The sequence below is a fragment of the Pelodiscus sinensis genome, chromosome 16 (assembly GCF_052426305.1).
Source record: "Pelodiscus sinensis isolate ZL-2025 chromosome 16, ASM5242630v1, whole genome shotgun sequence".
In the NCBI taxonomy this organism is placed as follows: Eukaryota; Metazoa; Chordata; order Testudines; family Trionychidae; genus Pelodiscus; species Pelodiscus sinensis.
This window is the reverse complement of record NC_143067.1, coordinates 1,245,738-1,271,320: the sequence shown is the minus strand read 5'-3', so window position 1 is coordinate 1,271,320 and position 25,583 is coordinate 1,245,738. Positions and strand designations below refer to the sequence as shown.

Here is a 25,583-nt window from a genome sequence, read left to right as displayed (position 1 = left end):
GGTGCCCCTGTGGTTCCCATGGCCCTGGTGTGGGGGGGTGGAGGGGGTGCCCCTGTGGTTCCCATGGCCCTGGTGTGGGGGGGTGGGGGGGTGCCCCTGTGGTTCCCATGGCCCTGGTGTGGGGGGGGTGGGGGGGTGCCCCTGTGGTTCCCATGGCCCTGGTGTGGGGGGGTGGAGGGGGTGCCCCTGCGGTTCCCATGGCCCTGGTGTGGGGGGGTGGAGGGGGTGCCCCTGTGGTTCCCATGGCCCTGGTGTGGGGGGGTGGAGGGGGTGCCCCTGTGGTTCCCATGGCCCTGGTGTGGGCGGGTGGAGGGGGTGCCCCTGCGGTTCCCATGGCCCTGGTGTGGGGGGGTGGAGGGGGTGCCCCTGTGGTTCCCATGGCCCTGGTGTGGGGGGGTGGAGGGGGTGCCCCTGCGGTTCCCATGGCCCTGGTGTGGGGGGGTGGAGGGGGTGCCCCTGTGGTTCCCATGGCCCTGGTGTGGGGGGGTGGAGGGGGTGCCCCTGCGGTTCCCATGGCCCTGGTGTGGGGGGGTGGAGGGGGTGCCCCTGCGGTTCCCATGGCCCTGGTGTGGGGGGGGTGGAGGGGGTGCCCCTGCGGTTCCCATGGCCCTGGGGTGGGGGGGGTGGCCTGGTTTGTGGGGGCGGGGGGTGTCACCAAGCAATTCCAGTTCAAATCCAGGTTAGACAAAGGGCAGGCGGGAGGTGCTGGAGGCAGCTGAGTGTGAAAACCCACCAGTCTGCTCCCGCTGGGCCCCCGCCCAGCCTCTGCAGGGCTCCCCCGCCACCTCCCCAGCGGCAGCCAGAGCAGAGGGGGGCTGGGCCGGGGAGGGCTGGGGAGGAGGAGGCCAGTGGGCCCAGCGGCAGAGGTGCCCTGGTGGGAGCCTGTCAAACAGCTGGGGGGCTGTGGAGCCGGGGGCCCGGCCTGCGCGCACTGGGGGGCCCGCCTGGCAGGGGCTCTCTGGAGCAGGAGGCAAAGGGCCAGCGCTGCTCTTGGGGGCAGAGGGGCAGCTAATGGCAGCAGGCTGGGAGCACAGGGGGGCTGGCGCCTGCCCCCTCCCGGGATCCTGGGCCCTTCCCCCCAGCGTGACGCTGGACACGCCTCATCCTGGGGCCCCTGGGAAGGGGAGCCAGTGACGCGGGCAGCCTGGCTCTGGGATGCAGAAATCCGGCCCTGCCCCCCAGCAGGAACCCTGTGCTGGCCCCCAGGGCCCGGCCCGGCAGCTGTGTGGGGGGGAAGGGGAATAAATCCTCGCCTGCCAGTGGCCTCCTCCCTGGAGCTGCTGCCAAAGGCAGGGCCAGCCCCACAGGACACGCCGCCCCACGGGCCCAGCTTGCCCCCTGCAGGGCAGGCGTCCCAGCCTGGGCCAGGGTCCTGCCACCTGCCCCCGGCCTGGCTCAGTCTCCTCCCTGTGCTGGCAGCGCTGCTGGAGACGGAGCAGCACCTCCTGCTGGATCCCGGGCGCGTGCTGCAGCTTCTCTGTGACGCCAACCGCAGCCTGGGCATCGCCTGGTACAAGGAGGCCAGGCAGCTCGCCCCAGGCGGGCGCCTCCGCATCTGGCAGCGGCGGCTGGAGATCGCGGGCGTCGCCTACGAGGACTCAGGGCTGTATGAGTGCCGGGCGCAGGACACCGGCCAGCGTCTGCGCAGCTTCACCATCTCCGTCGCGGGTAAGAGCCCTGCCCCCGGCCCGGGGGCAAGAGTCACGGGCCACCCCGCTGTGGGCTGCCAGCGCTCCCGCCCCCCGCAGCACCCCCTGCTGGGACAGCGCCCCCTCCCTGCAGCGCCCCCTGCTGGGACAGCCCCCCGGACAGTGACCCCCTCCCTGCAGCGCCCCCTGCTGGGACAGGCCCCCGGACAGCGCCCCTTCCCTGCAGCGCCCCCTGCTGGGACAGCCCCCTGGACAGTGACCCCCTCCCTGCAGCGCCCCCTGCTGGGACAGGCCCCCGGACAGTGACCCCCTCCCTGCAGCGCCCCCTGCTGGGACAGGCCCCCGGACAGCGCCCCTTCCCTGCAGCGCCCCCTGCTGGGACAGCCCCCTGGACAGTGACCCCCTCCCTGCAGCGCCCCCTGCTGGGACAGGCCCCCGGACAGTGACCCCCTCCCTGCAGCGCCCCCTGCTGGGACAGGCCCCCGGACAGCGCCCCTTCCCTGCAGCGCCCCCTGCTGGGACAGCCCCCTGGACAGTGACCCCCTCCCTGCAGCGCCCCCTGCTGGGACAGCCCCCCGGACAGCGACCCCTCCCTGCAGCGCCCCATGCTGGGACAGGCCCCCGGACAGCGCCCCTTCCCTGCAGCGCCCCCTGCTGGGACAGCCCCCCGGACAGCGCCCCCTTCCTGCAGCGCCCCCTGCTGGGACAGCCCCCTGGACAGTGACCCCCTCCCTGCAGCGCCCCCTGCTGGGACAGCCCCCCGGACAGCGCCCCCTCCCTGCAGTGCCCCCTGCTGGGACAGCCCCCCGGACAGCGCCCCCTCCCTGCAGCGCCCCCTGCTGGGACAGCCCCCCGGACAGCGCCCCCTCCCTGCAGCGCCCCCTGCTGGGACAGCCCCCCGGACAGCGCCCCCTTCCTGCAGCGCCCCCTGCTGGGACAGCCCCCCGGACAGCGCCCCCTCCCTGCAGCGCCCCCTGCTGGGACAGCCCCCCGGACAGCGCCCCCTCCCTGCAGCGCCCCCTGCTGGGACAGCCCCTGGCCAGCATCCCTTCCCTGCACTGCCCCCAGCCAGCGCTCCCACACCCTCCACACAGCGCCCCCTGCTGGGACAGCCCCCAACCAGAGCCCCCTCCCCACAGCGCTCCCGCCCCCTCCCTGCAGTGAAGGAGTAACCCCAACTATACATACAGTATGATGGGGGCTAATTTGGCTAGGACAAATCAGGAAAGAGATCTTGGCGTTATCGTGGACAGTTCCCTGAAAACTTCCACACAGTGTGCAGCGGCGGTCAAAAAGGCAAATAGGATGCTAGGATTTATTAAGAAAGGGATAGAAAATAAGACCCAGAATATCATAGGGTAAGTCTACACTGCATCCCTAGTTCAAACTAGGGATGCAAATGGAGACGACCGAAGTAGTTAATGAAGCGGGGATTTAAATATCCCGCGCTCCATTAACATGATCTCGCCGGCGCGCTAGTTCGAATCAGAGGAGTAACATTAGTTCGGACTAAGGGCTTTAGTCTGAACTACCGCGTCCCGGCGCGCACTTCCTGGTTCGAATCAGCTGTGATTCGAACTAGCGCGCCGGCGAGATCATGTTAATGGAGCGCGGGATATTTAAATCCCCGCTTCATTAACTACTTCGATTGTCTCCATTTGCATCCCTAGTTCGAACTAGGGATGCAGTGTAGACGTACCCTTACTGCCCCTGTATAAAACTATGGTACGCCCACATCTTGAATACTGTGTACAGATGTGATAGAAATGTAGCTGTGTTAGTCTGGGGTAGCTGAAGCAAAATGCAGGACAATGTAGCACTTTAAAGACTAACAAGATGGTTTATTAGGTGATGAGCTTTCGTGGGCCAGACCCACTTCCTCAGATCAAATAGTGGAAGAAAGTAGTCACAACCATATATACCAAAGGATACAATTAAAAAAAATGAACAAATATGAAAAGGACAAATCACATTGCAGAACAGGAGGGGGATGCGGGGGGGGGGGGGAGGAAGGAAGGTAAGTGTCTGTGAATTGATGATATTAGAGGTGGGGAGAGTGGGATGTTTGTGAGTTAATGGTATTAGAGGTGATAATTGGGGAAACTGTCTTGGTAATGGGTGAGATAGTTCAAATGATTGTTGAGTCCTTTTTGGAAAGTGTCGAATTTTAACATGAATGACAGTTCAGAGGATTCCCTTTCAAGTGCAGATGTAAAAGGTCTTTGTAGCAGAATGCAGGTGGCTAAGTCATTGAGAGAGTGTCCTTTCTGGTTAAAATGGCAAGAAACTGTTTTCTCTTTGTGATCTTGTCTGATATCTGTTTTGTGGGCATTGATCCTTTGGCGAAGTGTCTGAGATGTTTGTCCAATGTACATAGCAGACGGACACTTTCGGCACACGATAGCATAGATTATATTTCTGGATGCGCAGGAATATGTGTTCTTGATCTTATAACTCACTTGGTTGGGTCCAATAATGGTATCAGCAGAATGAATATGTGGACAAAGCTGGCAACGGGGTTTGTTGCAAGGGAAGGTACCAGGGTTGGTATTAGTGTGGTATGTCCTGTGGTGGTTGGTAAGAATCATCTTGAGGTTAGGTGGTTGTCTATAGGAGACTATGGGTCTGTCTCCCAGAGCCTCTTTGAGTATGGTATCCTGTTCCAGTATAGGCTGTAGTTTATTGATAATGTGTTGGACAGGTTTAAGTTGGGGGTTGTAGGTGATGACAAGTGGTGTTCTATTGTTGGTTTTCTTGGGTCTGTCTTGAAGTAGATGGTTTCTAGGTATTCGTCTGGCTCTTTCAATTTGCTTTTTTATTTCTCCGGGTGGATAGTTGAGGTATATAAATGTTTGGTAGAGATCCTGAAGCTTCTGGTCTCTGTCAGTGGGATTAGAGCAGATGTGGTTGTATCGAAGGGCTTGGCTATAGACGATGGATCGTGTGGTGTGTTCTGGATGGGAGCTGGGAGCATGTAGGTAACTGTATGAGTCGGTGGGTTTTCTGTAGAGAGTGGTGTCTAATTTTCCATTGTTGATTTGTACGGTGGTGTCCAGGAAGTGGATCTCTCGTGTAGAATGGTCCAGGCTGAGGTTAATGGTGGGGTGTAGGTTGTTGAAATCTCTGTGGAATATCTGCAGTGTTTCTTGGCCATGCGTCCAGATCATAAAGATGTCATCGATGTAGCATAGGTAGAGGAGGGGTGAAAGGGGACGGGAGTTGAGGAAACGTTGTTCTAGGTCAGCCATAAAGATATTCGCATACTGTGGGGCCATGCGTGTACCCATGGCTGTGCCGCTGATCTGGAGGTATAAGTTGTTCTCAAACTGGAAATAATTGTGGGTGAGAACAAAGTTACATAGGTCTGCTGTCAGGTTGGCAGTAGTGTCCTCTGGGATAGTGTTTCTAATTGCTTGTAATCCGTCTTCATGTGTGAAGTTGGTGTATAGAGCTTCTACATCCATGGTGGCAAGGATGGTGTTATTGGGGAGGTTATCGATGTTTTGTAGTTTCCTTAGGAAGTCAGTAGTGTCTCGGAGATAGCTGGGGGTGTTGGTTGTGTAGGGTTTGAGGAGAGAGTCTACATAGCTGGATAAACCAGTAGTGAGCGTGCCAATACCAGAGATGATGGGACGTCCGGGGTGTCTAGGTTTATGGATCTTGGGAAGCAGATAGAACAATCCTGGTCGGGGGTCAGAAGGTGACTCTGTGTGGATTTGTTCCCGAGTAGCTGTGGGGAGGCTTTTAAGGAGACAGTGTAGTTTCTTTTGGTATTCCAAGGTGGGATCAGAGGGGAGAGGTTTGTAAAATGTGGTGTTCGAGAGTTGTCTGGTTGCCTCCTGGTTATAGTCGGCCTTATTCATAATGACCACAGCACCCCCTTTGTCAGCTGGTTTGATTATAATGTCCAGGTTGTTTTTGAGACTCTGGATGGCATGGTGTTCAGCGCGGCTAAGATTGTGTGTCGCTTGTTGTCGTTTGCGAATAATGTCAGTCTGTGCGTTGTTGCGGAAGCTGTGTATATAGAAATCCAGATTGTAATTCCGACCGTCAGGGGGAGTCCATATAGAATTATTTTTCCTTTGGTGTTGATAGGGGGGATCTGGTAGGTCAGATTGATGTTCATTGGTGGTTTGGAAATATTCTCGGAGACGGAGGCGGCGAAAAAAAGCCTCAAGGTCACCACAAAATTGTATCCAGTTTGTGGGGGACGTGGGGCAGAAAGAGAGACCCCGGGACAAGACAGACTTTTCTGCTGGATTGAGTTTGTAGCTGGAGAGGTTAACAATATTATCCGGTGGGTTGAGGCAGTTGCTGTTGTAGCCAGTGGTATGGAGCAGGTTAGAAAATTTATTGTCTTTTCTTTGTTGTAGGGAATAGAAGTGTGTATAGTAGATTTCTTGTCTGGTGGAACAAAAGTCTTGCAAGGTGTCAGTCGGTGTGGATGTTTGTCTTGAGATGAGACGATCTAAGTTAGAAATGTCATTCTTGATGGTTTTCTGTTTCTTGTATAAAATACTTATCAGGTGGTTTCTTAATTTCTTGGATAGTGTGAGGCAGAGTCTTTCACTGTAGTCAGTGCAGTATGTTGATCTTAATGGATTGTTCACTTTCAGTCCTTTGGGTACGATGTCCATCTTCTTGCACTTGGATAGAAAGCTGATGTCTGTCTGTATCTGTGCGAGTTTCTTCGTATGGTTGAAACAAACATTTGAACTATCTCACCCATTACCAAGATAGTTTCCCCAATTATCACCTCTAATACCATTAACTCACAAACATCCCACTCTCCCTACCTCTAATATCATCAATTCACAGACACTCACCTTCCTTCCTTCCCCCCCCCCCCCGCATCCCCCTCCTGTTCTGCAATGTGATTTGTCCTTTTCATATTTGTTCATTTTTTTTAATTGTATCCTTTGGTATATATGGTTGTGACTACTTTCTTCCACTATTTGATCTGAGGAAGTGGGTCTGGCCCACGAAAGCTCATCATCTAATAAACCATCTTGTTAGTCTTTAAAGTGCTATATAGTCCTGCATTTTGTGTACAGATGTGGTCTCCTCAGCTCAAAAAAGATATTTTGACCTTGGAAAGGGTTCAGAAAAGGGCAACTAAAATGATGAGGGGTTTGGAACGGGTCCCATATGAGGAGAGGCTAAAGCGACTGGGACTTTTCAGTTTAGAAAAGAGGAGACTGAGGGGGGATATGATAGAGGTCTATAAAATCATGAGTGGTGTGGAGAGGGCCGATAAAGAAAACTTATTTATTAGTTCCCATAATAGAAGAACTAGAGGACACCAAATGAAATGAATGGGTAGCAAGTTTAAAACTAATAAAAAAAAGTTCTTCACACAGCGTGTTGTCAACCTGTGGAACTCCTTGCCACAGGAGGCTGTGAAGGCTAGGACTATAACAGAGTTTAAAGAGAAGCTAGATAATTTCACGGAGGTTAGGTCCATAAAAGGCTATTAGCCAGGGGATAAAATGGTGTCCTTGGCCTCTGTCTGTCAGAGGCTGGAGAGGGATGGCAGGAGACAAATCGCTTGATCATTGTCTTCAGTCCACCCTCTCTGGGGCACCTGGTGCTGGCCACTGTCGGCAGACAGGACACTGGGCTAGATGGACCTTTGGTCTGCCCCAGTCTGGCCGTTTTTATGTTCACAGCGCCCCCTGCTGGGACAGCCCCCAGCCAGCACTCCCACCCTGGTCCCCACAGCCCCTCCTGCTGGAACAGCCTGGGACCAGTGTACCTGAACACCCTTCCCCCACCAACTACCTTCCTGCTGGTAGACATCCCCAGCCAGCGCTCCTGCCCCACAGCGCCCCCTGCTGAGAGCACCCCCAGCCAGATCTCCTGCTCCACAGCGCCCCCTGCTGAGAGCTCCTCCAGCCAGAGCTCCTGCCCCCACAGTGCCCCCTGCTGAGAGCACCCCCAGCCAGATCTCCTGCCCCACAGCGCCCCCTGCTGAGAGCACCCCCAGCCAGATCTCCTGCCCCACAGCGCCCCCTGCTGAGAGCACCCCCAGCCAGATCTCCTGCCCCACAGCGCCCCCTGCTGGGAGCTCCCCCAGCCAGAGCTCCTGCCCCACAGCGCCCCCTGCTGAGAGCACCCCCAGCCAGATCTCCTGCCCCACAGCGCCCCCTGCTGAGAGCACCCCCAGCCAGATCTCCTGCCCCACAGCGCCCCCTGCTGAGAGCTCCCCCAGCCAGAGCTCCTGCCCCACAGTGCCCCCTGCTGAAAGCACCCCCAGCCAGTGCTCCTGGTTAAACCCCAACAGCGCTCCCTGCTGGGAGCGCCGCCTGCCAAGCCAGCGCTCCTGCCATGTCCCTGCAGCTGGCGTAGCTGGGTGCACGCCCCAAGCCGGTGCCCTGTCCTGCTCCTCAGCACTGGCACGGCAGGGGCGGGAGCTCACCACGCCTGGTGCTTCCTCTCAGACTCGCTGGCGTCCGGCGATGACGATGAAGACAGCAATGGGGACGGCTCCCTCGGCGAGGAGCCCACGTACCGCAGGGGTGAGTACGGGGCCAGTGGGTCTGGCCCCCCCCGCTGCAGCTTGAGGCGAGGGACAAGGTTGGGGCTGGGTCCCTCAAGCGGCCAGGAGAGCAGAGCCCCTTCCCGCCTGCCTCTCTCTGCAGGAACGTCCCTCCCAGCAGACCCCACATTCCCTCTGCTGCCCCCCATGGCAGGTGGCAGACTGGGACCATGCCTGGCCTGTGCCCAGCCGCGGGGTTCCCAGCCTGAGCTCTGTCTGGCATAGGGGCTGTACTGGTGGTGCTGCTGGCCCTGCCTTGGCTATCTCAGCGCTTTGGAGCAGCTGGCTGAGATCACTGGCTGGGCGCTGCACGGTGGGCACTGGCTTGGGCATTGCGTTGTGGGCACTGGCTTGGGCACTGCACTCTGTGCACTGGCTTGGGCACTGCGTATTGGGCACTGGCTTGGGCACTGTGTAATGGGCACTGCATTGTGGGCACTGGCTTGGGCACTGCGTTGTGGGCACTGGCTTGGGCACTGCACTCTGTGCACTGGCTTGGGCACTGCGTATTGGGCACTGCGTATTGGGCACTGGCTTGGGCACTGTGTAATGGGCACTGCATTGTGGGCACTGGCTTGGCACTGCGTAGTGAGCACTGGCTTCGGCACTGCACTCTGTGCACTGGATTGGGCACTGCATTATGGGCACTGGCTTGGGCACTGCACTCTGTGCACTGGCTTGGGCACTGCATTGTGGGCACTGGCTTGGGCACTGCGTAGTTCTTTGAAGGGGTTAACAAACATGCAGACAAGGGGGATCCAGTAGATACAGTATACTTAGATTTTCAGAAAGCCTTTGACAAGGTCCCTGTGTAAATTCCATGGCCATGGGATAAGAGGGAAGGTCCTTTCTTGGATTGAGAACTGGTTAAAAGGCAGGAAACTAAGGGTAGGAATAAATGGTAAATTTTCAGATTGGAGGGGGGTAACTAGTGGTGTCCCCCAAGGGTCAGTCCTGGGACCAATCCTTTTCAACTTATTCATAAATGATCTGGAGAAAGGGGTAAGCAGTGAGGTGGTGAAGTTTGGGGATGATACCAAACTGTTTAGGATAGTCAAGACAGAAGCAGACTGTGAGGGTCTGTCTACACTACCCCACTAGTTCGAACTAGGCTGGTAATGTAGGCAACCGCACTTGCAAATGAAGCCCTGGATTTGAATTTCCCGGGCTTCATTTGCATAAGCCGGGTGCCGCCATTTTTAAATCCCGGCTAGTTCGAACCCCGTGCCGCGTGGCTACACGCGGAGTACAGCTAGTTCAGATAGGAAGCCTAATCCGAACTAGCTACTCCGTGCCGCGTGTAGCCGCGCGGCACGGGGTTCGAACTAGCCGGGATTTAAAAATGGCGGCACCCGGCTTATGCAAATGAAGCCCGGGAAATTCAAATCCAGGGCTTCATTAGCAAGTGCGGTTGCCTACATTACCAGCCTAGTTCGAACTAGCGGGGTAGTGTAGACAGATCCTGAGGGACTGCAAGATCATCTCACCAAACTGAGTGATTGGGCAGCAAAATGGCAAATGAAATGTAATGTGGATAAGTGTAAAGTAATGCAAAACGGGAAAAATAACCCCAACTATACGTACAGTATGATGGGGGCTAATTTTGGCTACGACAAATCAGGAAAGAGATCTTGGAGTTATCGTGGACAGTTCTCTGAAAACTTCCACGCAGTGTGCAGCGGCGGACAGAAAGGCAAATAGGATGCTAGGAATTATTAAGAAAGGGATAGAAAATAAGACACAGAATATCTTACTGCCCCTGTATAAAACTATGGAACGCCCACATCTTGAATACTGTGTACAGATGTGGTCTCCTCACCTCAAAAAAGATATTTTGGCCTTGGAAAGGGTTCAGAAAAGGGCAACTAAAATGATTAGGGGTTTGGAACGGGTCCCATATGAGGAGAGGCTAAAGCGACTGGGACTTTTCAGTTTAGAAAAGAGGAGACTGAGGGGGGATATGATAGAGGTCTATAAAATCATGAGTGGTGTGGAGAGGGCTGATAAAGAAAAGTTATTTATTAGTTCCTATAATAGAAGAACTAGAGGACACCAAATGAAATTAATGGGGAGCAGGTTTAAAACTAATAAAAGAAAGTTCTTCTTCACACAGCGTGTAATCAACCTGTGGAACTCCTTGCCAGAGGAGGCTGTGAAGGCTAGGACTATAATAGAGTTTAAAGAGAAGCTAGATAATTTCATGGAGGTTAGGTCCATAAAAGGCTATTAGCCAGGGGATAAAATGGTGTCCTTGGCCTCTGTCTGTCAGAGGCTGGAGAGGGATGGCAGGAGACAAATCGCTTGATCATTGTCTTCGGTCCACCCTCTCCGGGGCACCTGGTGCTGGCCGCTGTTGGCAGACAGGATACTGGGCTAGATGGACCTTTGGTCTGACCCAGTACGGCCGTTCTTATGTTCACTGCACTTTGTGCACTGGCTTGGGCACTGCGTAGTGAGCACTGGCTTGGGCACTGCGTAGTGGGCACTGGCTTGGGCACTGCGTTGTGGGCACTGGCTTGGGCACTGCAGTCTATGCACTGGCTTGGGCACTGCGTAGTGGGCACTGGCTTGGGCACTGCAGTCTGTGCACTGGCTTGGGCACTGCGTTGTGGGCACTGGCTTGGGCACTGCAGTCTGTGCACTGGCTTGGGCACTGCGTAGTGGGCACTGGCTTGGGCACTGCAGTCTATGCACTGGCTTGGGCACTGCGTAGTGGGCACTGGCTTGGGCACTGCAGTCTGTGCACTGGCTTGGGCACTGCGTTGTGGGCACTGGCTTGGCACTGCAGTCTGTGCACTGGTTTGGGCACTGCGTAGTGGGCACTGGCTTGGGCACTGCAGTCTGTGCACTGGCTTGGGCACTGCGTTGTGGGCACTGGCTTGGGCACTGCAGTCTGTGCACTGGCTTGGGCACTGCGTAGTGGGCACTGGCTTGGGCACTCCACTCTGGGCACTGGCTTGGGCACTGCATTGTGGGTGCTGGCTTGGTACTGCACTATGAGCACTGGCTGGGCACTGCCCCGCCGCAGGGTGGGTGTGTTCCTGGCTGCAGCTCTGGCATGTGGCACTGGGGCCTCTCCAGACCTGGCACCTATGCTGGCCCCTGGCACACCGTCTCCCCCAGCGCCGTACTGGACGCACCCGCAGCGCATGGATAAGAAGCTGTACGCTGTCCCCGCGGGAAACACGGTCAAGTTCCGCTGCCCGGCCTCGGGGAGCCCTGCCCCCAGCATCCGCTGGCTGAAGAACGGGCAGGAGTTCCAGGGGGAGCACCGCATCGGCGGCATCCGGGTAAGGCCCCCGTCCAGCCCCTCCCTGGGGTGCCCTCGGTGCCCGGCACTGCCCACCAGCTGCGCGGGGGGAGGCCGGGCGGCAGCAGGCACCTCTGCCCCCCTCACCTGGCGCTGCCCCTTCTCTCGCAGCTCCGGCCGCAGCACTGGAGCTTGGTCATGGAGAGCGTGGTGCCCTCCGACCGCGGCAACTACACCTGCCTGGTGGAGAACCAGGCTGGCAGCATCCACTACAGCTACCTGCTCGACGTCCTCGGTGAGGCCTCTCCCTGCGTGGGCAGCCCTGGGCCAGGGGCACCGACTCGGGCTTCCCGCAGCCTCGGGGCCGCACCGAGCGCCCTGTGTCCCGGCGGGGGTGTCTCCATGCGGCCTGGGCACCAGGGCGCCGATCCTGGAGCGTCACAGGGCTTGGAGGTCTCCTGGGTCCTGTCCCTGACCCGCCTCCCACGCCTCTGCGCCCCTCTGCCAGCCGCTGGGGGCGGGGGGATTCCTGGCAGGGCGCTGCGGCTGTAGTGGCTCTGGTGTGTGCCAGGGCAAGGTGGGAGGTGGACAGATGGGCGTGGGAGGCGTGGGGCTGCAGGAGAGCTTGGGGAGCAGGTGCAGAGGGGCTGGCCCTGCCCAGGGCACAGAGCGAGCGGCTCACAGCCCAGGTGCCCTGCTCTGCCCCCGGGGTTCGTGCTGGGCGCAGCTGGGCGATGCTGCCCCCTTCCTCCCCGGGCAGAGCGGTCCCCGCACAGGCCCATCCTGCAGGCCGGGCTGCCGGCCAACACCACGGCGGTGGTGGGCAGCGACGTGGAGTTCTTCTGCAAGGTGTACAGCGACGCCCAGCCCCACATCCAGTGGCTCCGGCACATCGAGGTGAACGGCAGCAGCTCCGGCCCCGACGGCGTGCCCTACGTCCAGGTGCTCAAGGTAAGCGCCAGGCGCCGAGCCCTGCAGCAGCCCCTCCCGGCGTCGCCCACCGAGCCCGCGGCCTTGGCAGAGCGGGGAGCTGCCGGCAGGAGGAGCTGGGCCCCGGGGAGCCAGTCCTGGGGCCGGGCAGGCTCGGCTTGGCCCACGGAGCTCGGCGCCCCCCCAGACAGGCTCTGGCTTTGCCCTGAGGCTGCGTCTCTCCTGCCGCAGACGGCCGACATTAACAGCTCGGAGGTGGAGGTGCTCTACCTGCACAACGTCTCCGCGGAGGATGCCGGCGAGTACACCTGCCTGGCTGGGAACTCCATCGGCCTGTCCTACCAGTCGGCCTGGCTCACCGTGCTGCCCGGTAAGGGGCAGGCTGGCCGGGGCGGTGCGTGGGGAGGAGGCAGGGCCCCTCCTGGCCGCCCCAGCCCGGGCTCACTGGCTTCGCTCTGTGGCAGAGGAGCCGGACGCCCCGGACACCAGCTACACGGACATCGTCATCTACACGTCGGGCTCGCTGGCGCTGGCCATGGGCCTGGTGATCGCCGCGCGGTGCCGCGTGCAGACCCGGCCCAGCAAGCAGCCGCTGGCCGTACACAGGCTCTCCAAGTTCCCGCTCGTCCGCCAGGTACGTGCGGGGCCGGAGGGAGCCTGCAGCCGCCCCCCGCGGGTCGCGGCTCTGCGCTGGGCTGCAAGGGCCGGCTGTCCTCGCTGTGCCGCCACCTGCACTGCCCTCTGGCTGCAGCCGGCGCCTGGCACTGCCCGGAAAACACCCCCCCGGCCACCAGGAACCGGCGCTGCCCGGCAACCCCCCTCGGCCACCAGGAACCGGCGCTGCCCGGCAACCCCCCCCGGCCACCAGGAACCGGCGCTGCCCGGCAACCCCCCCTGGCCACCAGGAACCGGCGCTGCCCGGCAACCCCCCTCGGCCACCAGGAACCGGCGCTGCCCGGCAACCCCCCCCCCCGGCCACCAGGAACCGGCGCTGCCCGGCAACCCCCCCCCCGGCCACCAGGAACCGGCGCTGCCCGGCAACCCCCCCTGGCCACCAGGAACCGGCGCTGCCCGGCAACCCCCCCCCGGCCACCAGGAACCGGCGCTGCCCGGCAACCCCCCCCCCGGCCACCAGGAACCGGCGCTGCCCGGCAACCCCCCCCCCGGCCACCAGGAACCGGCGCTGCCCGGCAACCCCCCCCCGGCCACCAGGAACCGGCGCTGCCCGGCAACCCCCCCCCGGCCACCAGGAACCGGCGCTGCCCGGCAACCCCCCCCCGGCCACCAGGAACCGGCGCTGCCCGGCAACCCCCCCCCCGGCCACCAGGAACCGGCGCTGCCCGGCAACCCCCCCCCCGGCCACCAGGAACCGGCGCTGCCCGGCAACCCCCCCCGGCCACCAGGAACCGGCGCTGCCCGGCAACCCCCCCCCCGGCCACCAGGAACCGGCGCTGCCCGGCAACCCCCCCCCCGGCCACCAGGAACCGGCGCTGCCCGGCAACCCCCCCCCGGCCACCAGGAACCGGCGCTGCCCGGCAACCCCCCCCGGCCACCAGGAACCGGCGCTGCCCGGCAAACACCCCCCCGGCCACCAGGAACCGGCGCTGCCCGGCAACCCCCCCCGGCCACCAGGAACCGGCGCTGCCCGGCAACCCCCCCCGGCCACCAGGAACCGGCGCTGCCCAGCAAACACCCCCCCGGCCACCAGGAACCGGCGCTGCCCGGCAACCCCCCCCGGCCACCAGGAACCGGCGCTGCCCGGCAACCCCCCCCGGCCACCAGGAACCGGCGCTGCCCAGCAACCCCCCCCGGCCACCAGGAACCGGCGCTGCCCGGTAACCCCCCCCGGCCACCAGGAACCGGCGCTGCCCGGCAACCCCCCCCGGCCACCAGGAACCGGCGCTGCCCGGCAACCCCCCCCGGCCACCAGGAACCGGCGCTGCCCGGCAACCCCCCCCGGCCACCAGGAACCGGCGCTGCCCGGCAACCCCCCCCGGCCACCAGGAACCGGCGCTGCCCGGCAACCCCCCCCGGCCACCAGGAACCGGCGCTGCCCGGCAACCCCCCCCGGCCACCAGGAACCGGCGCTGCCCGGCAACCCCCCCCGGCCACCAGGAACCGGCGCTGCCCGGCAACCCCCCTCCCGGCCACCAGGAACCGGCGCTGCCCGGCAACCCCCCTCCCGGCCACCAGGAACCGGCGCTGCCCGGCAACCCCCCCCCCGGCCACCAGGAACCGGCGCTGCCCGGCAACCCCCCCCCCGGCCACCAGGAACCGGCGCTGCCCGGCAAACACCCCCCCGGCCACCAGGAACCGGCGCTGCCCGGCAACCCCCCCCCGGCCACCAGGAACCGGCGCTGCCCGGCAACCCCCCCCCGGCCACCAGGAACCGGCGCTGCCCGGCAACCCCCCCCCGGCCACCAGGAACCGGCGCTGCCCGGCAACCCCCCCCCGGCCACCAGGAACCGGCGCTGCCCGGCAAACACCCCCCCGGCCACCAGGAACCGGCGCTGCCCGGCAACCCCCCTCCCGGCCACCAGGAACCGGCGCTGCCCGGCAACCCCCCTCCCAGCCACCAGGAACCGGCGCTGCCCGGCAACCCCCCCCGGCCACCAGGAACCGGCGCTGCCCGGCAACCCCCCCCCCGGCCACCAGGAACCGGCGCTGCCCGGCAAACACCCCCCCGGCCACCAGGAACCGGCGCTGCCCGGCAACCCCCCCCGGCCACCAGGAACCGGCGCTGCCCGGCAACCCCCCCCGGCCACCAGGAACCGGCGCTGCCCGGCAACCCCCCCCCGGCCACCAGGAACCGGCGCTGCCCGGCAACCCCCCCCGGCCACCAGGAACCGGCGCTGCCCGGCAAACACCCCCCCGGCCACCAGGAACCGGCGCTGCCCGGCAACCCCCCCCCACCAGGAACCGGCGCTGCCCGGCAACCCCCCCCGGCCACCAGGAACCGGCGCTGCCCGGCAAACACCCCCCCGGCCACCAGGAACCGGCGCTGCCCGGCAACCCCCCCCGGCCACCAGGAACCGGCGCTGCCCGGCAACCCCCCCCGGCCACCAGGAACCGGCGCTGCCCAGCAACCCCCCCCGGCCACCAGGAACCGGCGCTGCCCAGCAACCCCCCCCGGCCACCAGGAACCGGCGCTGCCCGGCAACCCCCCCCGGCCACCAGGAACCGGCGCTGCCCAGCAACCCCCCCCCCGGCCACCAGGAACCGGCGCTGCCCGGCAACCCCCCCCGGCCACCAGGAACCGGCGCTGCCCGGCAACCCCCCCCGGCCACCAGGAACCGGCGCTGCCCGGCAACCCCCCCCGGCCACCAGGAACCGGCGCTGCCCGGCAACCCCCCCCGGCCACCAGGAACCGGCGCTGCCCGGCAACCCCCCCCGGCCACCAGGAACCGGCGCTGCCCGGCAACCCCCCCCGGCCACCAGGAACCGGCGCTGCCCGGCAACCCCCCCCGGCCACCAGGAACCGGCGCTGCCCGGCAACCCCCCCCGGCCACCAGGAACCGGCGCTGCCCGGCAACCCCCCTCCCGGCCACCAGGAACCGGCGCTGCCCGGCAACCCCCCTCCCGGCCACCAGGAACCGGCACTGCCCGGCAACCCCCCCCCCGGCCACCAGGAACCGGCGCTGCCCGGCAACCCCCCCCCCGGCCACCAGGAACCGGCGCTGCCCGGCAAACACCCCCCCGGCCACCAGGAACCGGCGCTGCCCGGCAACCCCCCCCGGCCACCAGGAACCGGCGCTGCCCGGCAACCCCCCCCCGGCCACCAGGAACCGGCGCTGCCCGGCAACCCCCCCCCGGCCACCAGGAACCGGCGCTGCCCGGCAACCCCCCCCCGGCCACCAGGAACCGGCGCTGCCCGGCAAACACCCCCCCGGCCACCAGGAACCGGCGCTGCCCGGCAACCCCCCTCCCGGCCACCAGGAACCGGCGCTGCCCGGCAACCCCCCTCCCGGCCACCAGGAACCGGCGCTGCCCGGCAACCCCCCCCGGCCACCAGGAACCGGCGCTGCCCGGCAACCCCCCCCCCGGCCACCAGGAACCGGCGCTGCCCGGCAAACACCCCCCCGGCCACCAGGAACCGGCGCTGCCCGGCAACCCCCCCCGGCCACCAGGAACCGGCGCTGCCCGGCAACCCCCCCCGGCCACCAGGAACCGGCGCTGCCCGGCAACCCCCCCCCGGCCACCAGGAACCGGCGCTGCCCGGCAACCCCCCCCGGCCACCAGGAACCGGCGCTGCCCGGCAAACACCCCCCCGGCCACCAGGAACCGGCGCTGCCCGGCAACCCCCCCCGGCCACCAGGAACCGGCGCTGCCCGGCAACCCCCCCAGCCACCAGGAACCGGCGCTGCCCGGCAACCCCCCCCGGCCACCAGGAACCGGCGCTGCCCGGCAAACACCCCCCTCCCGGCCACCAGGAACCGGCGCTGCCCGGCAACCCCCCCCCCGGCCACCAGGAACCGGCGCTGCCCGGCAACCCCCCCCGGCCACCAGGAACCGGCGCTGCCCGGCAAACACCCCCCCGGCCACCAGGAACCGGCGCTGCCCGGCAACCCCCCCCCCGGCCACCAGGAACCGGCGCTGCCCGGCAACACCCCTCCCAGCCACCAGGAACCGGCGCTGCCCGGCAACCCCCCCCGGCCACCAGGAACCGGCGCTGCCCGGCAAACACCCCCCCGGCCACCAGGAACCGGCGCTGCCCGGCAAACACCCCCCCGGCCACCAGGAACCGGCGCTGCCCGGCAACCCCCCTCCCGGCCACCAGGAACCGGCGCTGCCCAGCAACCCCCCCGGCCACCAGGAACCGGCGCTGCCCAGCAACCCCCCCCCCCCGGCCACCAGGAACCGGCGCTGCCCAGCAACCCCCCCCGGCCACCAGGAACCGGCGCTGCCCGGCAACCCCCCTCCCGGCCACCAGGAACCGGCGCAGCCCGGCAAACACCCCCCGGCCACCAGGAACCGGCGCTGCCCGGCAAACACCCCCCCGGCCACCAGGAACCTGCGCTGCCCGGCAACCCCCCCCAGCCACCAGGAACCGGCGCTGCCCAGCAACCCCCCCCGGCCACCAGGAACCGGCGCTGCCCGGCAAACACCCCCCCGGCCACCAGGAACCGGCGCTGCCCGGCAAACACCCCCCCGGCCACCAGGAACCGGCGCTGCCCGGCAAACACCCCCCCGGCCACCAGGAACCGGCGCTGCCCGGCAACCCCCCCTGGCCACCAGGAACCGGCGCTGCCCGGCAAACACCCCCCCGGCCACCAGGAACCGGCGCTCCCGGCAAACACCCCCCCGGCCACCAGGAACTGGCGCTGCCCGGCAACCCCCCCTGGCCACCAGGAACCGCGCTGCCCGGCAACCCCCCCCCCCCCCCGGCCACCAGGAACCGGCGCTGCCCGGCAACCCCCCTCCCGGCCACCAGGAACCGGCGCTGCCCAGCAACCCCCCCCGGCCACCAGGAACCGGCGCTGCCCGGCAACCCCCCTCCCGGCCACCAGGAACCGGCGCTGCCCGGCAAACACCCCCCGGCCACCAGGAACCGGCGCTGCCCGGCAACCCTCCCCCCCGGCCACCAGGAACCGGCGCTGCCCGGCAACCCCCCTCCCGGCCACCAGGAACCGGCGCTGCCCAGCAACACCCCCAAAGAGCTGCTGGGGCCCAGCCCTGCCCCCTTTCCCCTCTTTCTCCTCCCCAGGGCTGGGCCCTGCACCCCCCGCCGGCCTGCCTGGTGCTGACAGGGGGGCTCTTGGGTCTCCCACAGTTCTCCTTGGAGTCGAGCTGCTCGGGAAAGTCCAGCGCGTCCCTGGTGCGAGTCGCCCGCCTCTCGTCCAGCTGCACCCCGATGCTGGCAGGGGTCCTGGAGCTCGGCCTGCCGCTGGACCCCGCCTGGGAGTTCCCCCGATACAAGTAGGGCCTGGCTCCCGGCAGACGGGGGGTCACCTCGTGCTGCCCCACTGTGTGGGGCCCGGGTGTGTCCCAGCCCGCGCGCGGCTCTGAGACCGGGCTCTGGGCGGCTCTGCTGAGCTCTCCGTGGGGCCCTGCAGCCTTCCAGCCACGTGCACACAGACTGACTGCTCAGCCCTCCTGCGTCTCCACGGGGCGCTGAGCCCCCGGCCTGCCTCGGTCTCCACGGGGCGCCCTGCCTCGCTCAGCCGGGCCTGGGGCTCCGCGGGGCACCCTGCCTCGCTCAGCCGGGCCTGGGTCTCCACGGGGCGCCCTGCCTCGCTCAGCCAGGCCTGGGTCTCCGCGGGGCGCCCTGCCTCGCTCAGCCGGGCCTGGGGCTCCGCGGGGCGCCCTGCCTCGCTCAGCCGGGCCTGGGGCTCCCTGGGGCGCCCTGCCTCACACAGCCGGGCCTGGGGCTCCGCGGGGCGCCCTGCCTCGCTCAGCCGGGCCTGGGTCTCCACGGGGTGCCCTGCCTCGCTCAGCCGGGCCTGGGGCTCCCTGGGGCGCCCTGCCTCGCTCACCCGGGCCTGGGTCTCCACGGGGCGCCCTGCCTCGCTCAGCCGGGCCTGGGTCTCCACGGGGTGCCCTGCCTCGCTCAGCCGGGCCTGGGGCTCCCTGGGGCGCCCTGCCTCGCTCAGCCGGGCCTGGGTCTCCACGGGGCGCCCTGCCTCGCTCAGCCGGGCCTGGGGCTCCGCGGGGCGCCCTGCCTCGCTCAGCCGGGCCTGGGTCTCCACGGGGCGCCCTGCCTCGCTCAGCCGGGCCTGGGTCTCCACGGGGCGCCCTGCCTCGCTCAGCCGGGCCTGGGGCTCCCTGGGGCGCCCCGCCTCGCTCAGCCGGGCCTGGGGCTCCGCGGGGCGCCCTGCCTCGCTCAGCCGGGCCTGGGTCTCCACGGGGCGCTCTGCCTCGCTCAGCCGGGCCTCGGTCTCCACGGGGCGCCCTGCCTCGCTCAGCCGGGCCTGGGGCTCCGCGGGGCGCCCTGCCTCGCTCAGCCGGGCCTGGGGCTCCGCGGGGCGCCCTGCCTCGCTCAGCCGGGCCTGGGGCTCCGCGGGGCGCCCTGCCTCGCTCAGCCGGGCCTGGGGCTCCGCGGGGCGCCCTGCCTCGCTCAGCCGGGCCTGGGGCTCCCTGGGGCGCCCTGCCTCACACAGCCGGGCCTGGGGCTCCGCGGGGCGCCCTGCCTCGCTCAGCCGGGCCTGGGGCTCCGCGGGGCGCCCTGCCTCGCTCAGCCGGGCCTGGGGCTCCCTGGGGCGCCCTGCCTCGCTCAGCCGGGCCTGGGTCTCCACGGGGCGCCCTGCCTCGCTCAGCCGGGCCTGGGTCTCCACGGGGCGCCCTGCCTCGCTCAGCCGGGCCTGGGGCTCCGCGGGGCGCCCTGCCTCGCTCAGCCAGGCCTGGGTCTCCACGGGGCGCCCTGCCTCGCTCAGCCGGGCCTGGGGCTCCCTGGGGCGCCCTGCCTCACACAGCCGGGCCTGGGGCTCCGCGGGGCGCCCTGCCTCGCTCAGCCGGGCCTGGGGCTCCGCGGGGCGCCCTGCCTCGCTCAGCCGGGCCTGGGGCTCCCTGGGGCGCCCTGCCTCGCTCAGCCGGGCCTGGGTCTCCACGGGGCGCCCTGCCTCGCTCAGCCGGGCCTGGGTCTCCACGGGGCGCCCTGCCTCGCTCAGCCGGGCCTGGGGCTCCGCGGGGCGCCCTGCCTCGCTCAGCCGGGCCTGGGTCTCCACGGGGCGCCCCGCCTCGCTCAGCTTGGCCTGGGGCTCCCTGGGGCGCCCTGCCTCGCTCAGCCGGGCCTGGGGCTCCGCGGGGCGCCCTGCCTCGCTCAGCCGGGCCTGGGTCTCCACGGGGCGCCCTGCCTCGCTCAGCCGGGCCCGGGTCTCCACGGGGCGCCCCGCCTCGCTCAGCTGGGCCTGGGGCTCCCTGGGGCGCCCTACCTCGCTCAGCCGGGCCTGGGGCTCCGCGGGGCGCCCTGCCTCGCTCAGCCGGGCCTGGGGCTCCCTGGGGCGCCCTGCCTCGCTCAGCCGGGCCTGGGGCTCCCTGGGGCGCCCTGCCTCGCTCAGCCGGGCCTGGGGCTCCGCGGGGCACCTGCCTCGCTCAGCCGGGCCTGGGGCTCCGCGGGGCGCCCTGCCTCGCTCAGCCGGGCCTGGGGCTCCCTGGGGCGCCCTGCCTCGCTCAGCCGGGCCTGGGGCTCCGCGGGGCGCCCTGCCTCGCTCAGCCGGGCCTGGGGCTCCGCGGGGCGCCCTGCCTCGCTCAGCCGGGCCTGGGGCTCCGCGGGGCGCCCTGCCTCGCTCAGCCGGGCCTGGGGCTCCCTGGGGCGCCCTGCCTTGCTCAGCCGGGCCTGGGGCTCCCTGGGGCGCCCTGCCTCGCTCAGCCGGGCCTGGGGCTCCGTGGGGCGCCCTGCCTCGCTCAGCCGGGCCTGGGGCTCCCCGGGGCGCCCTGCCTCGCTCAGCCGGGCCTGGGGCTCCCTGGGGCGCCCTGCCTCGCTCAGCCGGGCCTGGGGCTCCCTGGGGCGCCCTGCCTCGCTCAGCCGGGCCTGGGGCTCCCTGGGGCGCCCTGCCTCGCTCAGCCGGGCCTGGGGCTCCCTGGGGCGCCCTGCCTCACACAGCCGGGCCTGGGGCTCCCTGGGGCGCCCTGTCTCGCTCAGCCGGGCCTGCCGGCCATGGCCCCCCTCCTGCCACTCACAAGGGTCTCCCCGCAGGCTGGTGCTCGGCAAGCTGCTGGGCGAGGGCTGCTTTGGCCAGGTGGTGCGAGCCGAGGCCTACGGGCTGGACAGAGCCAGGCCAGACAGAGCCGTCACGGTGGCTGTGAAGATGCTCAAAGGTAACGGGGCTGTTCCGGGCCGTGTCCCGGGCGGGGGCTCCCGTCTCAGCCCTGCCTGGGCAGCCCCCCTGCCCCCCGTGACCGTCTCCCTGCGCCCCCAGACAGCGCCACAGACAAGGACCTGGCCGACCTGATCTCCGAGATGGAGATGATGAAACTGATGGACAAGCACAAGAACATCATCAACCTGCTGGGAGTCTGCACGCAGGACGGTGCGGGAGGGGCCGCCGGGCTCGGTGGGGGAGGGGCCGCCGGGCTGGGTGCGGGAGGGGCCGCCGGGCTGGGTGCGGGAGGGGCCGCTGGGCTGGGTGCGGGAGGGGCCGCCGGGCTCGGTGGGGGAGGGGCCGCTGGGCTGGGTGCGGGAGGGGCCGCCGGGCTGGGTGCGGGAGGGGCCGCCGGGCTGGGTGCGGGAGGGGCCGCCGGGCTGGGTGCGGGAGGGGCCGCCGGGCTGGGTGCGGGAGGGGCCGCCGGGCTGGGTGGGGGAGGGGCCGCCGGGCTGGGTGCGGGAGGGGCTGCCAGGTGTGTGGGGGAGGGGCTGCCGGGCCGGTGGCTGGGTGGGGGGGGGAGGGGCTGCCGGGCTCGGTGCGGGAGGGGCTGCCGGGCTCGGTGCGGGAGGGGCTGCCCAGTGGGTGTGGGAGGGGCTGGGTGCCAGGCTCGGTGTGGGAGGGGCTGCCAGGGGCTGTGGGGGGGAGGGGCTGCCAGGCTGGGTGTGGGAGGGGCTGCCAGGGGCTGGGGGGGGGAGGGGCTGCCGGGCTCGGTGCGGGAGGGGCTGCCGGGCTCGGTGCGGGAGGGGCTGCCAGGTGTGTGGGGGAGGGGCTGCCGGGCTCGGTGTGGGAGGGGCTGCCAGGTGTGTGGGGGAGGGGCTGCCGGGCTCGGTGCGGGAGGGGCTGCCGGGCTCGGTGCGGGAGGGGCTGCCCAGTGGGTGTGGGAGGGGCTGCCGGGCTCGTGCGGGGTGGAACAGGGAGGGTTGCTGTATTTGGGAGGGGTCGCTGCCACGCTTGAGGGGTCTGGGGGCTGCTCACATCTGAGCAAAGGCAGAGCAGGCTGGGGCTGGCGGGGGCGCTGCCCCCCTTCGTGCCCGGGGGGCTGAGCCGGGCCCCGGAGCTGGCGGGGCTGACGGGGCCGGGCCGCACGGCAGGGCCGCTGTTCGTGCTGGTGGAGTTTGCCTCCAAGGGGAACCTGCGGGAATACCTGCGCGCCCGGCGCCCGCCCACGCCCGACTACACCTTCGACGTGCGCGCCATGCCCGAGGAGCAGCTCTCCTTCAAGGACCTGGTCTCCTGCAGCTACCAGGTGGCCCGTGGCATGGAGTACCTGGAGTCCAAGAGGGTGAGCTGGCGCCCAGGCTGCTCCAGCTCCTTCCGGGGCAGAGGGGCTGGGCACTGCCTGGCACAGGCTCCCCCAAGGGGCTGCCCAGAGTGGACATGGCGGAGGGGCTCCCTGTGGGGGCTGCTAATGGGCCCCCCCAGCCCAGCCCTGGGTGCGGGTGCCAGGCCGTGGCGGGAGGTCAGAGGTTATTTGGCCAGGCCCATGACAAACGTCTGGCTCCGTCCCCTCCCTGCAGTGCGTCCACAGGGACCTGGCCGCCCGCAACGTGCTGGTGACCGAGGAGAATGTGCTGAAAATCGCCGACTTCGGCCTTGCCCGGGACGTCCACGACATCGACTATTATAAGAAAACCAGCAACGTGAGCGGGGTGGGGCCGAGGGGCGGGGCGGGGGCGGGGCTGATGGGAGGGGTGGGGCTGATGGGAGGGGCGGGGCCGAGGGGTGGGGCGGGGCTGACGGGAGGGGCGGGGCCGAGGGGCGGGGCTGATGGGAGGGGCGGGGCCAGGCGGCCGTCATTGCGCAGCAGCCGTGGCTCAGGTTTGCTGTCTCCGCAGGGCCGGCTGCCGGTGAAGTGGATGGCGCCCGAGGCCCTGTTCGACAGAGTGTACACGCACCAGAGCGACGTGTGAGCCGGGGCGGCCCCGCCAGGGCTAGCGGGGAACACGCCGATGGGCGCTGGGGCTCCCGTGGCCGTGCCAGGCCTGACCCTTGCTCTGTCCCCAGGTGGTCCTTTGGGATTCTGCTGTGGGAGATCTTCACGCTGGGGGGCTCCCCGTACCCCGGCATCCCAGTGGAGGAGCTCTTCAAGCTGCTGAAGGAAGGGCACCGCATGGACAAGCCCTCCAACTGCACCCATGAGCTGTGAGTGCCGCTGCCCCGGGGGGGAGGAGGGCTTGCTCCGGCTGACGGCTCTGTCCTGCTTTCCAGGTACGTGCTGATGCGGGAGTGCTGGCACGCGGCCCCCACCCAGCGCCCCACCTTCAAGCAGTTGGTGGAGGGGCTGGACAAGACCCTGGCAGCTGTCTCGGAGGAGGTAGGTTGGCCGAGCACGCCTCCCTGTGTCGGGTTCCCTGCCCGGGCAGCGCCCCGCAAGCCGACGGCTCTCTCCCTTCCCGCAGTACCTGGAGCTGGCCATGCCCTTCGAGCAGTACTCCCCCTCCTGCGAGGACACCGGCAGCACCTGCTCCTCCGACGACTCTGTCTTCACCCACGAGCCCCTGCCCGGCGCCCCCTGCCTCTCCTACCACAGCGGGAGGGCGCCAGGGCCGCGGGGCTGGCGCGGCTCCCCCGAGGCCAGGCCGTTCTGAGGGCCCCGCCCCGCCCTGTACATAGCCACCAGAGCAGTGTCCCCCGGGCACTGAAATCTTGCTGGATAAATTATTTTGGAATAGAGCCTCTGGCTGCAGGTTTCTTGGTTGCCCCGGGGCAGGGCGGGGGCTGCTGCCAGGCGGGGGCCGAGCCCAGACCCTTCCTGTGGGGATGTTCCCCAGCCCCCTCCTTCCTCGCCCTGCCTCACGAGGCTTCTGCCTTGTGTGTCCTGGGCCCGGGCCGCCCCTCATCCCCGCTGTGGCTGCGGGTCCCTGTCCCTGTCCCTGTCTGCCTGTGGCACCCCAAAGCGGCAGCTGGCTCTGGCCAGGACGCCAGCTCCGGAGCCGACAAGCCAGGCCCGGGCCCATCCGGCTGCCTGAAGAGGGGCTGCAGACTCGCCTGGCCTGAGGCGGGAGCTGGGGGGCTGCCCCATGCCGCTGCCTAGAGGGCTGGGCGGGGGGCGAGTAGGCCCCTCCCCACAACGGTGGGGTGTAGTCAGGCTGGGGGAGGGGAAACCGTTGCCCTCCCAGCAGGGTGGTGCCCCGTGGGTCGGGGCAGGGCCCGTGGGGGGGGTGGGGTGCAGACCCACGGCTCCTGCCCGTTGGCTCAGTGCCCAGCTGGCAGGGGGCAGAATTGCTTCCTGCAGCCAGGGCCCCGCCAGCCGGAGCCGGGCTGGCCCAACCCTGGGGGGCAGGACCCCGGCCCTGTTCCTAGCCCAGGCCAAGCGCTGCTGCTTTGCCCTGGCCGGTCCCCTCCTGCCCCGTCCCGCGGAGCTGCCAGGGCCAGTCGGGCCACGCGGCCGGGAGCCCCTGCGCTGCTGGCTCCGAGCAGGGCCCGATGCACCTGTGTCCTGGGCGGGGGCGGGGCGGCCACATCTGCTCTGCCTTAGCTGCTCCGGCCCTAAGCCACCGTGACCTCCGCTCCCAGCGCCTCCCGAACCTGATCCCGCAGCTGCCAGCCTGCTCCGGCTGGGAAGAACGTCCGGGCAGACTGCCCCCCCCAGCCGCCTGCCGGAGCCCCTGCCACAGCGCCCCATGGCTTGCTGGGGGGCGGGCAGTGCCAGCCCTGCGGGGAATTCCAGCTGCAGCCTCGTGCTGGGGCCCCGCTTTGGAGCCCCCTGCTCTGGCTGGGTCTCTGCCCAGAGCCTGGGCACCCAGCAGCCGGGGCTGCAGCTGTCCCTAGCCCCAGGCCCTGCTGGGCTCGGGTTTCCGTCCCCGGGGACTCGCCTCGCTTGGGCAGCATTGGGTTTCGCGGGGCCGTTAGCTGCAGGAGCCTCCCCCGCCAGCTGCGGCTGCAGCTGCCCTTCCCGGCCCCCGAGAGAGGCAGGCGGGGCCAGGCCCTGGCAGCCTGGGGCGGTTGGCGATCTGGTGTTGGCTGGCCTGGTCCCCCTCTGCCCCGCGGGGTCAGCCTGCTCCCGCAAGCACAGTCCAGCTCTTTGGGCACTGGGGTCAGCGCCTGTGGCAGCGCGTGGCCCAGGGCAGGGCACCCAGCTGCCCCTCACGGTGCAGGTGGGAGTCGGGGCGGGGGCTGACTGGCAGTGCCAGCTGTGCCAGGTGGGCGAAGGGCGGCTCCTAGCACTAGGGGACTGCGGCTCAGGGCTCGGCACAGGCAGGGGCGCTCTGCTCCGACGGGTGGTTCTCAGGGTGACGCGTCTCTGGGGAGCCCTCGAGGCGCCGCGCCGCCCGTCCCTGCCCGCGGGTCCCTGAGAGCTGGGCGAGGCGCGCGGGCTGCTGGCCCTGTGCTGTGAGTGGTGCCCGTACCACTCCCTGGCAGGCCGGCCCTGGAGGTCACACAGCCCTTCCCCGCCCGCCCGCTGGCACCCCGAG

General features: G+C 67.8%; 1 protein-coding gene across 5 annotated transcripts in view; it reads left to right on the top strand.

Moving 5' to 3' along the window:
- The window catches only part of FGFR4 (fibroblast growth factor receptor 4), a 31,459-nt gene extending 7,617 nt beyond the window's left edge, over positions 1-23,842 (top strand). For 2 of the 5 annotated variants that reach the window (XM_089769416.1, XM_089769421.1), the window contains exons 3-18: positions 1,420-1,668; positions 8,090-8,167; positions 11,269-11,477; positions 11,609-11,732; positions 12,165-12,388; positions 12,599-12,737; positions 12,832-13,001; positions 18,138-18,283; positions 21,000-21,121; positions 21,223-21,333; positions 22,260-22,450; positions 22,686-22,808; positions 23,004-23,074; positions 23,173-23,310; positions 23,377-23,482; positions 23,568-23,842. In XM_089769416.1, the coding sequence (XP_089625542.1) occupies positions 1,420-1,668; positions 8,090-8,167; positions 11,269-11,477; positions 11,609-11,732; positions 12,165-12,388; positions 12,599-12,737; positions 12,832-13,001; positions 18,138-18,283; positions 21,000-21,121; positions 21,223-21,333; positions 22,260-22,450; positions 22,686-22,808; positions 23,004-23,074; positions 23,173-23,310; positions 23,377-23,482; positions 23,568-23,756 (2,390 nt within the window). In that variant the 3' untranslated portion in view covers positions 23,757-23,842. The remainder of the gene's footprint in view (positions 1-1,419; positions 1,669-8,089; positions 8,168-11,268; positions 11,478-11,608; positions 11,733-12,164; positions 12,389-12,598; positions 12,738-12,831; positions 13,002-18,137; positions 18,284-20,999; positions 21,122-21,222; positions 21,334-22,259; positions 22,451-22,685; positions 22,809-23,003; positions 23,075-23,172; positions 23,311-23,376; positions 23,483-23,567) is intronic. The other 3 variants (XM_089769418.1, XM_089769420.1, XM_089769417.1) reach the window with 3 other exon arrangements.
- Positions 23,843-25,583: the final 1,741 nt, after the last annotated feature.